The 14,101-nt window shown below is 40.1% G+C and overlaps 1 protein-coding gene across 1 annotated transcript in view; it reads left to right on the forward strand.

The window, feature by feature from the left end:
* Positions 1-12,266, forward strand: part of PCSK2 (proprotein convertase subtilisin/kexin type 2) — a 113,525-nt gene extending 101,259 nt beyond the window's left edge. The window contains exons 10-12 of the mRNA XM_026110465.2: positions 741-841; positions 3,425-3,652; positions 8,846-12,266. Coding sequence (XP_025966250.2) covers positions 741-841; positions 3,425-3,652; positions 8,846-9,332 — 816 coding nt within the window. The 3' untranslated portion in view covers positions 9,333-12,266. The remainder of the gene's footprint in view (positions 1-740; positions 842-3,424; positions 3,653-8,845) is intronic.
* The last annotated feature ends 1,835 nt before the right edge of the window (positions 12,267-14,101 follow it).

Raw genomic sequence — 14,101 nt, forward strand, 5'->3', positions numbered from 1 at the left:
AACTGGGATTCTCTTGCAGTGACCAGTCACTGTTCTTATCAGTGTTTTCAGACGAGCCAGGTATAGTCTAATTCACAGAATGAAAAATTCAGGTGTAGTGACTCAAGGCTGGCCTTTGATGAAAGCTGCTATACATTTTCTTCAGCCCTGTCTCAAACCCCAAAGAAAGACTTATTGTAGCATCCTGTGTGCAGCAGCGGATGGAAAAATACTGGATTCTGCTGTGTGCTAATATCAGCCAAGATGATCTGTTCATCTTTATAATTATCACCATAAAACGTACTCCTAAGGTATCTTTCAGGTCTGTTCTAGTGACTAATCTATATAGAAGACAGGAGATTACTGCTGTTGGTTCTGCAGTTGCACCAATATTAGAAATCTCAATATTGTTAAAAATACAAACTTCAAATCATCCTGATAACCACAGGAGAATTTAAGGCCTTTGGTTAAACAGTGTTTATAGGAAATAAATGACATCTGTACGACTTTATGAGTTCTAAGTGTTAATGAACGTTGTTTTCTTACATTATAATCTATTCTTGTATTCCTGCCTTCTCTAACTGTGTCATACTGTGTTTTTAAATACACTATTCCAAGAAGAAAACAGATAATCAGATAATAAATACACAGTTGTTCCAAAGAGCAAGGGCACAAACCGCACCTTCTGTACTTTTCTGAGTTTGTAGCCCCCAGGAAAACAGACTAGCTGGTCTCATTAATTAACTCTAATATCATTGCAGGCTACAACGGATTTGTACGGCAACTGCACTCTCCGTCACTCGGGAACGTCTGCAGCTGCGCCCGAGGCAGCTGGAGTGTTCGCCTTGGCCCTGGAGGCTAAGTATGCTGTTAAGAAATTCTTTGTGAGCTCCGGAGAGGAGGGGGTTTGGGGTTTGTTTAGTGTTTGTCGTATAAGCCAGCTGCCTGGGGCACGGGGGCTAGAACAGCTAACGAGCTGCCTGCTACAGTAGTGACATGCATGGTAACTTACAGACGGAGCTGCAGCCTCGCCAAAACCATAAACCAGGCACACGCACTCTCTGCGTCCTCTATACCTACATCTTTCAGGGGGCTGACTTCTCTAGCACTGTTTGAGGGAGCGATTATTTCAGCTAATCGTCTGTATGCATTTCTCCACTTCTGCAGTGGGGAACGACCAGTTTACAAAAACAAGAATGAACCTACAGTATCAGCCAGGAGTTCTTCGTCCTGTGCCACGTTCTGTCTGCAATGGTGGATGCATAGGGGAGAGTATAAAAAAACAGGGATGGAGAGTGATCTTTCACCAAGCAGCTTTGGCAGTCAGTTGTTTGGAGAGGGGTTATCTAGCCTGTCCTGTTTAATGGGCACAGGCAGATTTATCTTCCTTGGATTTATCTGACCCTTTTTCAGCTTGTCTGTGCATTTGGCATCTGTATCATCCTGTGGCAATGAGTTCCAAAGTAATAATAATTTTTACAGGGTGGAGAATTACTTCCTTTGGTTTGTTTTCTCATTGCTGGTCATCTGCTTGGGTGCTACATAATTCCTCTGTTATGTGAAAAAGTAAATATCCATTCTTTATTTACCTTCTTCATGCTATTCATGACATTGGAAACCTCTTACATATCTTATTTCATTATCTTGTTTTCTAATGATTAGGAAAACTTCCTTAAAATAATGTATACTATCTGTTTCCTTTTGTGTTAAATTGCTTTATGAAGTGAGACAACATTTGATCAAAGTTACACAGCTTTAGTTGCTGCAAGCACAGCATGGAGTGAATACTATATACATGGTTTTCTTTGACAGTATGCAGAAAAATGAAGATTTGGCAGAGGAGACGAAGTGTATGAGTGTATTGGATCATTAGTAGAGCAGCAATTGTTGTGCTCAGAGCCTGACTCAGGCCAGGTTTAATTGTTCCAGTTTCGTAGGTGTAAAATACCCATGCCAAATGCTAAACTTTGGATGATCAATCCTTTTACTGTCAAGTTTGTTTGGTGGGACAGCCACAATGTAATAAATCAATATGGCCATAAAAATACAAAGGCTTAATGAATTTTCTGACCACTGCATGTTTAACCTGGACTAAAACCTTAATATCTCAGTAATAATTATCATTCCTCTGCATTTGGGCTATCCATGAAGATTGGAATTAATCTCGACAAACTGTCACGAGTGGAAGTTAGGCTAATACCTCTATTTTGCAGTTGGTTTGATAGCCTTTTCTTAGAAGAAAGAAAGAAAGAAAAAAAAAAGAATTATATTTGTCTGCTGTGTAGAATTGTCCTGGATGAGTTACAGTAGCCTTCGCAGGAAGGTGACGATTCCACGTGCAGACCTCCTGCAATGTCTCTCAGCTCATTTATAGTATAGGTCTGACATGTCTCTAAATACAAGCTAATCTGTGAGCTGGAAAGTATAATTTTAAGATACATAGCAGGGAGCTCTTAAAAGGTTTCAGGAAGAATGAGGCAAGTTATAGCTGGCTTTCAGCTATCTTGTGTCACCTTGAAAATGTTTAAATAATTGGCTATTCTGGTGTATATTCAGCATGTGCACGTGCTTATTACTTGGGGCACAGAAAGCTGAAAAGCAGATCCTTTTAGGTTGCTGGTTTGAATCAGACATATTGTAATGTTGAAAGAGTTCATCATAAAATGACTGGAATAACTTCAGTTATGTAGAATTAGAATTTCAGCTCCAAAGCTTTCAGAATAATAACTTATAAGTGCCCATCCTATCATCATAATCACTGCGAATCTAGGAAGACAAGAGCTGGTGATGAAAAATGATCATCTAATCTAGACAAACATTACCGTACTTCATCCATGCTAGTACATCATGGGTGACAAACCTCTGCCATACCTTAAAACATAAATCTACAGCCAGCCACAGCCCCTATGTCCATATTCACAGTCCAGTGGAATTACTAAGGCCTTGCTTGTTGTAGCCCCCTGGCTCCATCAGATCAAGGCTGCTCTGGGAGGACTTTGGAAGGTCCAGGGAAAAGCAGGAGGAGCAGACAAAGCAGCGAGGGGAAGATACAAGAGGAAGGCTAGGCTATATTCTGTCATCATGCTTTTTTTTCTTTTTTTTTTTTTTTTTTAATTCTGTTCAGGTCTGGTATAATGTACCACTCACTTTATTAGCTTTAAAATTGCATAGTGGATATATAGTGTGTAGTTGAAATCAGTTGCTTTTAAGAACAGGGAAACAATCAGAAATGATTTTGTAATTTTGGGGAATATGTGAAGTTCTGTGCAATTAAAACCTATTCTTGTTCCCACTGAAATCAACAGAATCTTTATTATTGATATGTATGTAGATACATTTTCTGTGTGATTCATAGAAGCAAATTTTACCAAAATGCTTACTCAAATGCACCATCTTTCTTTAATATCTGCTTAGAAATACTGTTTTCCATGCTACTCTTCCACAGCTTGGACCTGACATGGAGAGACATGCAGCATTTGACAGTGCTCACCTCCAAAAGGAACCAGCTTCATGATGAGGTTCATCAGTGGCGTAGAAATGGTGTTGGGCTGGAATTCAACCATTTGTTTGGCTATGGTGTCCTGGATGCAGGAGCAATGGTTAAGATGGCAAAAGACTGGAAGACTGTTCCTGAGAGATTCCACTGTATTGGAGGGTCAATACAGGAACCTGAGTAAGTGAATAGTCTAGTTTATGGGTTTTGCTTTTTTTTCAGGCATGTAAGAGACCATAAGCATGCAAGTACCTTAACAAAGAAAAAGATGATCAGAGAAATATACTGAACAATTTTTTTTCTAAGAAAGCCTAATGTTGTCAGTCACATTCCAGATATTTCAATAAATTACTAAATAAGCTATATGATTTTTCAAATTCTGGATGATCTGTAGAGTCATTGCTAATGCCAGTAGTATTAAAAGCAGCATCCATTTTTCCTGATCACTCACAAGTATGTCTGTGGCAAAGCTTGTGTGAAAAAAGAGCATGTGCACAAGTGAAAATCTGGCAGGCTGGCACCTTAAACCAAGTAAATTACTTGGGGCTGCCACAGCGCTGTCAAAAATAGTATATCTCTTAGCCAGGTAATATCTCTTTGTGACCTAGTCCAGAAAACAGTTTTATCTGCAGAAGACTGAAGCAATCACCTGCAGGTATCAGCGATTCAGTTTGAACATTACAGCATTTAATTGTGTTTGGTTTATGTTCTTCACATCTCTAATTGCAGGCTAGGTAGTCAAATTATTTTCTGATTACCTTCATGTGCTAAACTGAGTGAGTCAACAAGTGAATGAATTAATACTAATTGACTACAACAGCTATAGTTAATTATTTGGAATGCTAACCTGATGATGGCCAATTTATGTCTATAACATTCGAAATTTGACTTTTCAGTGCTATTTTTGAAGGCATTATTCTACTGGAAAAAAGAAAGTAAACCAATATGCCACCCTGGCACATAGCTCAGCCAGGCAAAGAACAGGTTTGCTCCCAACGGGTTTGTATTTGCAGGATCCAAGGGTCTACAGCTGAGGTCTGAGTTTAATTTGTCTGGCCCACACATGCTCACAGATAGATAGGAAACAAATGAGAGTGCTGAAAGTAATTTTGAGCTGTCTCTAGCTTATTCATAATTTACATGCAGACTGTGTTTATGAAGACAAACCATCTCATTTACCTTAGTACAGCCCTATTTATTGAAATGGAGATTGCTGTAGAGGAAAAGAGAGGATTTCACTCTGTAGGTTTGGCTGCATCCATTAGGCAATGTGGTAGGTGTATTTGGGAGCAGACTGAGCAAGAGTGGGGCAAGTACTATGTAGTATTACTGTCTTCTGCCTTTTTCAGTCCTGTTTCTGGTACTGAAAAGAGTGTTGGATAGAAAAGCAGAAGTCATAGTACTTTCAAAAAACTTGCTTTCCCTTGGTGATGGCAGGGCATTTCCTACATCCCAGGAATCTTGAGCTGCAGTAAGGCTTCTCTATGGCTGTGACTCTCCAAAAAGCTCCAGAGTTCAGGAATGTGCTTGCTGTCTTCTGAGAGCAACACCCAGAACAGGCTATGTGCTTAGAGCACATGCATTTGTAAAGAAGAGATTTTAAAAGCAAAGGCAGCAGTGAAGTTTTTTCAGCCAAGTCAGGCAATACCTAAGCCTTGGAAAAGCCTAAATATACCGCAAGAAAGTATTACTGTGCGTTATGTGTAGGTGCCCCCTCTATAATTATCTGATACAGCTGTATGATAATAATACTGCTATAATATCTATGTCTCCCAATGAAAATGTGTCTTACAGGAGATAATAAACCTCATGACTTGCAACATCTACGTTTTTTGAATTGCATTATAAGTGAAACTGGTTAGGTCCCAGCATCTCCAGAGAATCCTTGGAGATGAAAACTGACACTGTACTTCTGCCATGGATAATTGGTTTATTTTTCCAGTTTGGCACTGCTGCAGCAACATTTTCTATATTTAGTTAGATAAGCAGCTGATACAGTGGCATGTACCACAGCAACGTTGTCAGTTAGCAGAAACAGCCCAGGGAAGAATTTAACGCCTAGAATATGCGGTGAGCTGAAAGTTATCAATATTTAAAGGGCAGCATTTCTCTGCTGACTGTAGAAACACTTGTTAGCAATAGCGACTTTCCATGAAAAGGGATTTTTGGGGGTCAGCAAAAAGAAAAAAAAATGGACAAGTCTATGATTCTGGCTGGTCCAGGGAGATACAAAGATGATTTAACGCAACCGTAGTTCATTAGCTGAGGAACAGAGGCACAGGAGTGTGCTTCTGAAAAATGGCTAAGTCTCTCTGCTGATCCGTGTAACTGGATGCTACATTTCATGCAAAAATGAGTATGTATACTGCAATTGAACAGCTATAGGCTGTGATGAACGTGGAAAAACATCTTCTCTTCTTCTCCTTTCCTGTCAGGCTTTTTTTTCCCCCTTTGTTTTAAGTTATTTTTGTTTCTTTGGGGAGATTCACCTGGACTATAGTAATTAGTCTAGTGAAGCAGAGAGAATTGCATCCTAATTAATAGCAAAGGCGGAAACAGATCCAGCCTGTTCTCCTGTGGTTTAGGGAGATGAGATAACTTCTGCACTGCAGCACTCACGAAGGTGGAGGGATCAGCCGGCAGGCTGTCTGCGGAATAGATGGTGTTGTAACCCTGCTGTTTTGTTATTTCTTCGGGTTTTGGTGTCAATAGATAAAAAAGACTTGTCCTCTGGGGTCCTCCTTCATTTACTGAAGGAGATAGAAAGCGTTTATCATAACTTTCAGAACGAAGCGCTGTTTAAGAAATCCTTGTCCGCGGTGTGAGATTGCTCTGAGACAGTGCGAGTTCAGATTCCTTTGAGGACAGTGCCAGTAATCCTGCCGGGATTAATTTCTCTAGCATTTAATTCTCCAGTTTGCACGACGTTACCGCTGCCCCATGGGAGTCTGTAAAATGAGGCGATAGTTCCCATGCAGAGGAATCACAAGTGTAAGGCAACTGTGAGTTACGGTCCTTCACCTCTGACTGGCTTGCAGCACATTTTCCTCGCGCTTTGGGATACAAAATAAATCCTGAGGCTATTATACTCAAGTGTTCAAATCTTTTAGCTATACAATGTTTATGTTATACCAGCTTCTGCTCCAGAGCATATATAAGATTCAGAACAACACAGTTTTTTTTGGTTTATTTTGGGGTGTTTAAATGCCTTGAGGATCTGGGCCTGAATGTCTTTTTATTCTGTAAGCAGTCCTGAGAAGACCATACTTTACTAAAGGGCAAGCAGAGGTTGGCCTGAGCCACTTAGCAATGTACTGAACTGTAATGCCTGGAATTTATTTCAGGAAGAAAAGAATTCCTGGAAGTCGGGCTCAAGTGAAATGTTTTCACTGCGCTCCGAAGAATGCACTATTTCTTTAGGAAGGGGAAACGGTTGGATTTGTACTTACAGTACTCATTTCTTTTGAAAAGAAGTGAGTGTTTAGAAATAACTCTAACAAAGGCTGTCACCTTATCTTGCTCTGTAACAATCAGTCATAGTTAATAAAATACCAGCTTTATTCAAGAGCTGTAGAAATAGAAACAAGTACTTACCCTTTAAATGTATAGGTCTTTATTCCTGAATCAGTAATGCTTAAAAAAAAAAAAGTGATACAGCAAACATTGTATGTCAGTAAGAAGTTCATGTGCAAGAATACAGTGTACGTCTGAGTACTAATTACAAACACTGGAGGAGGTAATAATAAACTGACTGGAGGTTTTTTGTGGCTTTTTCTCTTTTTAAAGGATTGCAGTAATTCTTGCCTTTTAAGGATTTTCCCTTTTAGGCAGAGTCCTTTTAGCCACTACTCACAGCACGCTGATGGCGAAGCTGCACGGAATTTTGTTCTTTGCTATTCATGCTATTTGCTGGCCAGTTCCCGAGGAAATTGGTGACTGCTAGTCAAATCCCGAGCCCAGAGAGGCTTAGCCGGCTATTGCAGTGCTCCCAGGCCAGGCACCAGCGCCTTGGGCCAGCGGCGTGGGCCCGAGCGCGACAGCCCGGTGCACGGCGGGCTTCTGGCCGTCTCCGCGAGAGCTGGGAAGGTGCCAGCGTGCCCCGCTTCCCTCCAGCCTGCTCTCGCCCTGGACGCAAGCTGTGGAAATGCTGCGGCCTCCCGCGTTTTCTTGACGCGCTCGGGGGTAACCACCCGGCCGGTGCCCAGCACACGGGAAGGGGAGAGCGCTGGGTGGCATCACGTCGCTTCCTTTTGTGTTTCATCCAACTCTGGACAAATGTTAATGAGCCCTGTAATAGCTCCAAGGGATTCACAGACCGGCACGTGGAACGGGAGGCCCAAAGGAGCTATAGCACTTAGAGCTCCCACCAGCATCGTCTGCTAGAGTGAAATGTGGTTGGAGAGGGCAGGTAAATGGGGAGGATCATGGGCAAGTCACCGCTCCACAAACTAAAACCAGTCCATGCAGTGCAGGGCTCCAGCCCGGGCTCTGCCCCGCTCTCATTTACCAGTCTAATGCAGCCTTGGGGACCAGTTGTTGCTAGTGTCAGCGAGCAGCGCTGAGGTCAGGACACACCAATTACTCTTTCTCCGCAGAACCCCCTTGCTTTAAATGTATAGTTTATTTTGCTGCTAAACGTATGTCCTATTTCAACCCAGCGTATCTGTTAATCACCAGCTCAGAGCAGGGCTGAGTCCACTGGTGCTGCCCCGTGCTTACGTCAGCCTCCCGCAGATTCGTGTTCGGATCACTGCTCCAAATCAGGAAAATTCAGAATTCGGCCTGCTTGGTTTTATTCTTCTTTTGGGGTGGGGGGGATCAGCTAATTACGGGATTCACCATTCGTGTTAGTTACCACATCAGAGCAAGGACATATATTTGAATATGACTGCACCGCAGTTCTGTGCAGCTGACTCCATGACTCCAGACACGTCTTTGCTGGTGTCTTTTAAGGTGACTATCTGACAAGATTGACTGCTCGTGGTTGTTTTAGTGAATATAAGCACTGTTAAGCCATTACTCAATATAGTAATGATCTGTAAAGGCAGCTATTAAATATATATTAATATTTCTTGAATAGCAGTTTGCACTTCTTAATTGTATCCCTTCTTTCTTTGTGTAGGTGTACATTTTGTAATGTATTTTCAATTTAATGTTTTAATACCATTTTATAAAAACAGAATGTTCTCTTTCTGGCTAGGTTCGCAGTTTTTATTTTCTTAATTTTCCATGTGTTAATAATAATGAACGGTATTAAAAGTTAAATAATGATTAAGATTATAATATAATATTAATGTTAAATATAGGTTTAGAATAAGACATGTCATGATGTGTATATCCTTTTAATCTGCTTAATTGTATTGTGATCTCCAGAAAGATACCATCAAGTGGCAAGCTGGTCCTCACCCTTACAACTGATGCTTGTGAGGGGAAAGAAAACTTTGTCCGATACCTTGAACATGTCCAAGCAGTTATAACTGTGAATTCAACTAGGCGAGGAGACCTCAACATCAACATGACCTCGCCAATGGGAACAAAATCCATTTTACTGAGCCGGCGTCCCAGGGATGACGACTCCAAGGTGGGTTTTGACAAATGGCCTTTCATGACCACACACACTTGGGGAGAAGACCCCAGGGGCACCTGGGCTCTAGAGATTGGGTTTGTCGGCAGCATGCCACAGCGCGGCGTGCTGAAGGAGTGGACACTGATGTTGCACGGGACTCAGAGCGCACCATATATAGACCAAATAGTAAAAGATTATCAGTCCAAACTGGCCATGTCCAAGAAAGAAGAACTGGAAGAAGAATTAGATGAAGCAGTCGAGAGAAGCCTGAAGAGTATACTGAGCAAGAACTAGTGCTGTTCTGCATGATGGTCTCGTTCCTTCCCCGGATCCCTCTATTCACCTTTCTATTATCCAAACGTCTGTGTTAGACATATTACGATGATCGTCTCTGTAGCCAAATTATCACACTTTCTTGATTTTAAAGTCTTAGATCTTGTCAATGATTATTTTAATTACCACTGAAGCAATCTTTTTGTACTCTAAACCACAAATATATCGTCCCCTACAAAATACTATGTACAGTTTGTGACTGTAAATGATTTTTCTTTTGTGTCATACAGTTAGGTAATAACTTGCAAACAAGTTGATGGCTTTTCCCTTCATATTTTTTGTGATAAATGTTGTTTGTATTTAAAAAAGAGTGAATTTTAACATTGGCAGTTGGTGACAATGGGCCCGTTTTTAAAAATTGTTGTGAGAGAGGGAATCGCAAAGAGAGGTCTTTGAATGTCTAACAGCTCCTTTTGCATCATTGACTTCAGTGGGACTTTCCCCATTGGGTTCAACCAAAGTAAGACTAGACCCTAAAAAACATAATCTAGAGGTGAAGAAAAATTTTAAATCTAATTTGCAGAAATCAGTTCTTTTTAGAGTTTTCCTTACTATATACACTTCTACAACATACTAACACTTTAGCCATAGAATGGTTCAATAAGTGTGCAATAAGGAAGGCAAAGTGATGCCAAAGCTGTGTGATAAAGGGAACTGCATTGCTAGGCAGGGTCAGGGCATTCTAGAAGCACAAGTTTCAACTTTGTTTTCTGAATTTTGGCAATTTAAATCAATTTACCATCTTGCAGCGGAACCAGCACATAAGGAATGAGATGTAGGATTTCTGGCAACCTTTGTGCAAAAGTGCATCTGCTCTTGTCTATACTGAAATGTACTACAGCAGCATAAGACAAGGCTCTGTCAGCATTTCCAATTACAGACCCCTGTTTTCTGGGGTTTACATCCTGGCTGTCAGTAAATTGCTGTGGGAGAAAAATGACATATGTAGTTTCAGTCCAGAAGGAATTTTTTATCCAAATTTCATTTTTAAAAATAGAGATTTGTTATTTTTGTGTTATACAAATATATTTAAGGAGAAAAAGATGCCTAAGTTATTTTATGTATGATGCAAAGTTGGCTTTCATGGGAAATAAAATGTAGCATGTTTTGGGAAGATTTGTCCATAGTCATTGCTCTTTGCTGTCTAAAGACTTAGTCCCACCTTCACTTTTCATACATGAGTAAAGTCAGTCTCTCCTTCTCTCCGAGTCTACTCTGGTTATTACCACAAGACATCACATTCTCTTCAATGGGGATTACTCATGGTAGCAAACACTACATGTTCTCAGGTGTGAGATCCCAAATTATAACCTTTGAATAATAAATGGTCTTGATCCTGCAAATATTTAGGCACTAACGTAGCGTGAATGCCATCAGTGGACCTAGTCAAATGCTTATTTTAATAATGCTATATCTTTGCAGGATCTGAGATCTACTTTTTAGCGGCGACTAGTTTCAGAATTTTATTAAGTATTTTTAATATGCAGAGTATTCATCTAAAATGTTTTAATAAGAGCTGTCCTGGTTAATCAGGTGCATAGTAATAGAAATGCATTCAGTAAGTAAATATTTATCTAACAAATTGAAAACATAACCCAAAGGTTATATGGTGCACACTTTTCACTTAAGAATGTATCCTTTATTCAGTTATTTCAAGTGACTGTCCATCTTTTATCATTCCATGAGAGGCCTATTCTAAACCCAAATGCAAAAGAGCTCAGCCTACTTACAGTCTACGTGAACTACACAGTAAGGCCAAGGCAAGCAGGCTCGCGCTGTCCATAGGCTCTTCCTTGCGGTGCAGCAGTCCATTAAGGCTTGGTCCATTGCAGGCAGTGGAGTCACACTTGCATAAAACAGGTGTCAGCAAGGGAAGAATCAGGCCCGGTCGGATTTTTAATTTTCAAATGCTCTTGTTTATTTGTTCAAATACATTATAGTGTCAACTATGTTTAGCTTGGTGATTTAAAAATTAACCCAAGGACAAGATGGGCCCATTTCAAACCACAGGTTAGAGTTCACAAGGCATAAACCAAAACTCACTGGAGTTGAATGGGTTGATGGACAGGTTGTCTGTGTCTTTGTCTGGAATTGGGTGGTTTGGGGAAAGGCTCACAGTAATCAGAAAGAGCTACATATACATATCGGAGGGAAGAATTTGCCGTATATATATATTTATGCATACATGTGTGTCTAAATGCAACACACCTGTGGCATCTCTCCATCCAATGTATATCACATATGATATGTATATTCAGTGAATGTTATGTATATCTGCTTATCAATGTAGAGGAGGATTACATATAGTATGCAAAGTATAATACATATACACACTCATAATTACTGTGTGTATGTGTTCAAAGAAACAGAGACAACTGGAAGCTATTGAAGGAATGTCTAAAATGTGGGAAAAGTTTTGGAAGAAGAAAAGTCCATGCGGAAATTTTAAATGAATGTGTACATTAATTTCCATTGCATTCATGTAATTTTGCAATTCTCTGTTTAATCATTAAATGTCCTATATAGCAGCAAAATAACTAAATGATTGTTCATATTTTCATAATGTTGACATAATTTATTAAGTGAAAGATCACTATAATGAGTGATAAACAGAAATGGTGAGTTTTGATATAAGCATATATAAAAGTAAGTGTATATACAATATAGAGATATACTTCAAATTCTTCAGGATTTTTGCATCGGGGGAACACTGAAAAATATGTCCAGTTAGACTAAGTTTTTAAGGTATTGCTGATGGAAAATAAAGTTAATTTGTTAGTATTTATAATAAAGGGGAAAATGAAGTTCATGATTTAAAACAGGTGAACATTGTTAAACTAAAGCCCTGTGATGATGTTTTATAATCTGAGTAAAATAAAGAGCTGTTGTAAACTGGCAGGTCCTATCATCATTGCCTATCGGAAGCTATGTGGGAGCTAACACGCTGGGAGTGGGACTACTTCCGAATGCTCTGCTTTTTATGCTGATAAGGTAATTAGTGTTCCTTGTGCTGGGGGGAAATAAATATGATCCTCAAAAACAGATGGTATCAACAGATGAGAAATTCCAGCTTGTATGTTAGCTCCGTGATGGGGTGGGATGTAGAAGATCAAGGACGCGGGCCAGGAAGATCCTTGCACATGTACTTACACTCCACCACGTGGCTCATAACCACTGGCTCCAAGGGATGTTCTGCAAAGGCTTCAATTAAGCAGGTGCTGAGCTGCTCCCCTGAACTGGGGCGTGAATGCTCAAGAATGCAGTAAAAGACAGTCACGTTTGCCGTTAACAACTGCATTTCATAAGCAATGACAGTTTTGGCCCTAAGGAAACTGTACACGCTGTTGGCTCTTCCACAGCTGCAGGGTTTTTCTCTGCTCTTTCAAACACTTTCATCCAAAAGAAACCTGTTTCCCTCTCCCTGCCTATCCCTCCTCCCCTTTTTGGATAGTTCTTAGCTCACTTATTCCCATGGTAAAGGATACAAATGTTTTTTAAATAACCGTATCTATAATAATTTCCTGACATGTCCGCAATAGTAGATGATGCCAGGGAACCTCCCTATCTAGATCTTACTACCACAGAGCCTAGAATGTGTCTTGCAGGATCCTAAATGTCTCATCTCAGTCCCTGTCAGATACCAAATAGATGCTCTAAAGTATTTCATCATTATACTTTAGCATTAGCATTCGAATACTTTTGACATTAACCCCTAAGTCATGAGATGTAATGCACCTTTCAGAAATGGTATTAGGAGCAATGCAACACCTTGCTTTCGTTCGTTGTTCTGAGTAGTTGCTCCCAGCTCACCAGAATGCAGCCTATGTGTGTATTGATAAATTCCTTGTCTGCAGTTATTTACGGTGTTAATAAATAAAATGAAAACACGACCAACACTCCAGCAATGGCTGACATGTACTCCCACAGCATTTCAATAAAACAGCAGCAAAAAAATTCTGAATAAAATGTGACTACGTGGGTCACCTGTTCCTGTTTCAAAAAAAATAAGGTGCTGCTTTAACAGATGTAACAGTCACAGCAGATTAGATACCAAACCTGCATTAGAAACCACAAATGAAGAAAATAATATTGAAGGTAAATCTTGGGCTATGTGACAAGATGGTTGTGGAGCTCAGTCTAGTTCCCTCAAGGGAAATGGAGTTTTCCTCCTCCTTCCCAGCTGAAAGGAGTAATCAGGCAGAAAGGAAAATGCTTAATAATGTGCAAAGCTGAAACTAAGACTGTGAGAATTGTGCTGTGATGTGAGAAGGAAAGTGTAGAGCCCAACCTAGCGAAGTATGTACTTTAATGGGATTATTCGTATCTGTAAAGTCAAGCTGCAGCCTAATGATTTACTGGAGCAAAGCATTAAATAGTGCTGTACATTTGCATATGAACAAGTGAAGGATTTCTTTTTTTTTTTTTTTTTTTTTTTTCTGACACAAGGTTTTCTGGAAGGTGCAAGAGGATCCAGAGGTATAGCTTTTTGCTTCCTTGGGCATGGCTTACATGGGAAGGTGCTGCTTGTTCAGAAACCCCATGGGGTTCTGTGGGATTGTCTGTGCCAGGATCATGTATTAAACACTGTAAAACGCAACAGTCCAAGGACACATGTAAAAAGAAAATACCAAACCTCACAGTCTTTTGAGTTGTCTGCAACCCACTCAAAACTTGTTATTCCTAAGTACCTCAGTTAGTTAGCAAAAACATACCTTCAATATATCTTTTGC

The sequence above is a fragment of the Dromaius novaehollandiae genome, chromosome 3 (assembly GCF_036370855.1).
Source record: "Dromaius novaehollandiae isolate bDroNov1 chromosome 3, bDroNov1.hap1, whole genome shotgun sequence".
NCBI lineage: Eukaryota > Metazoa > Chordata > Aves > Casuariiformes > Dromaiidae > Dromaius > Dromaius novaehollandiae.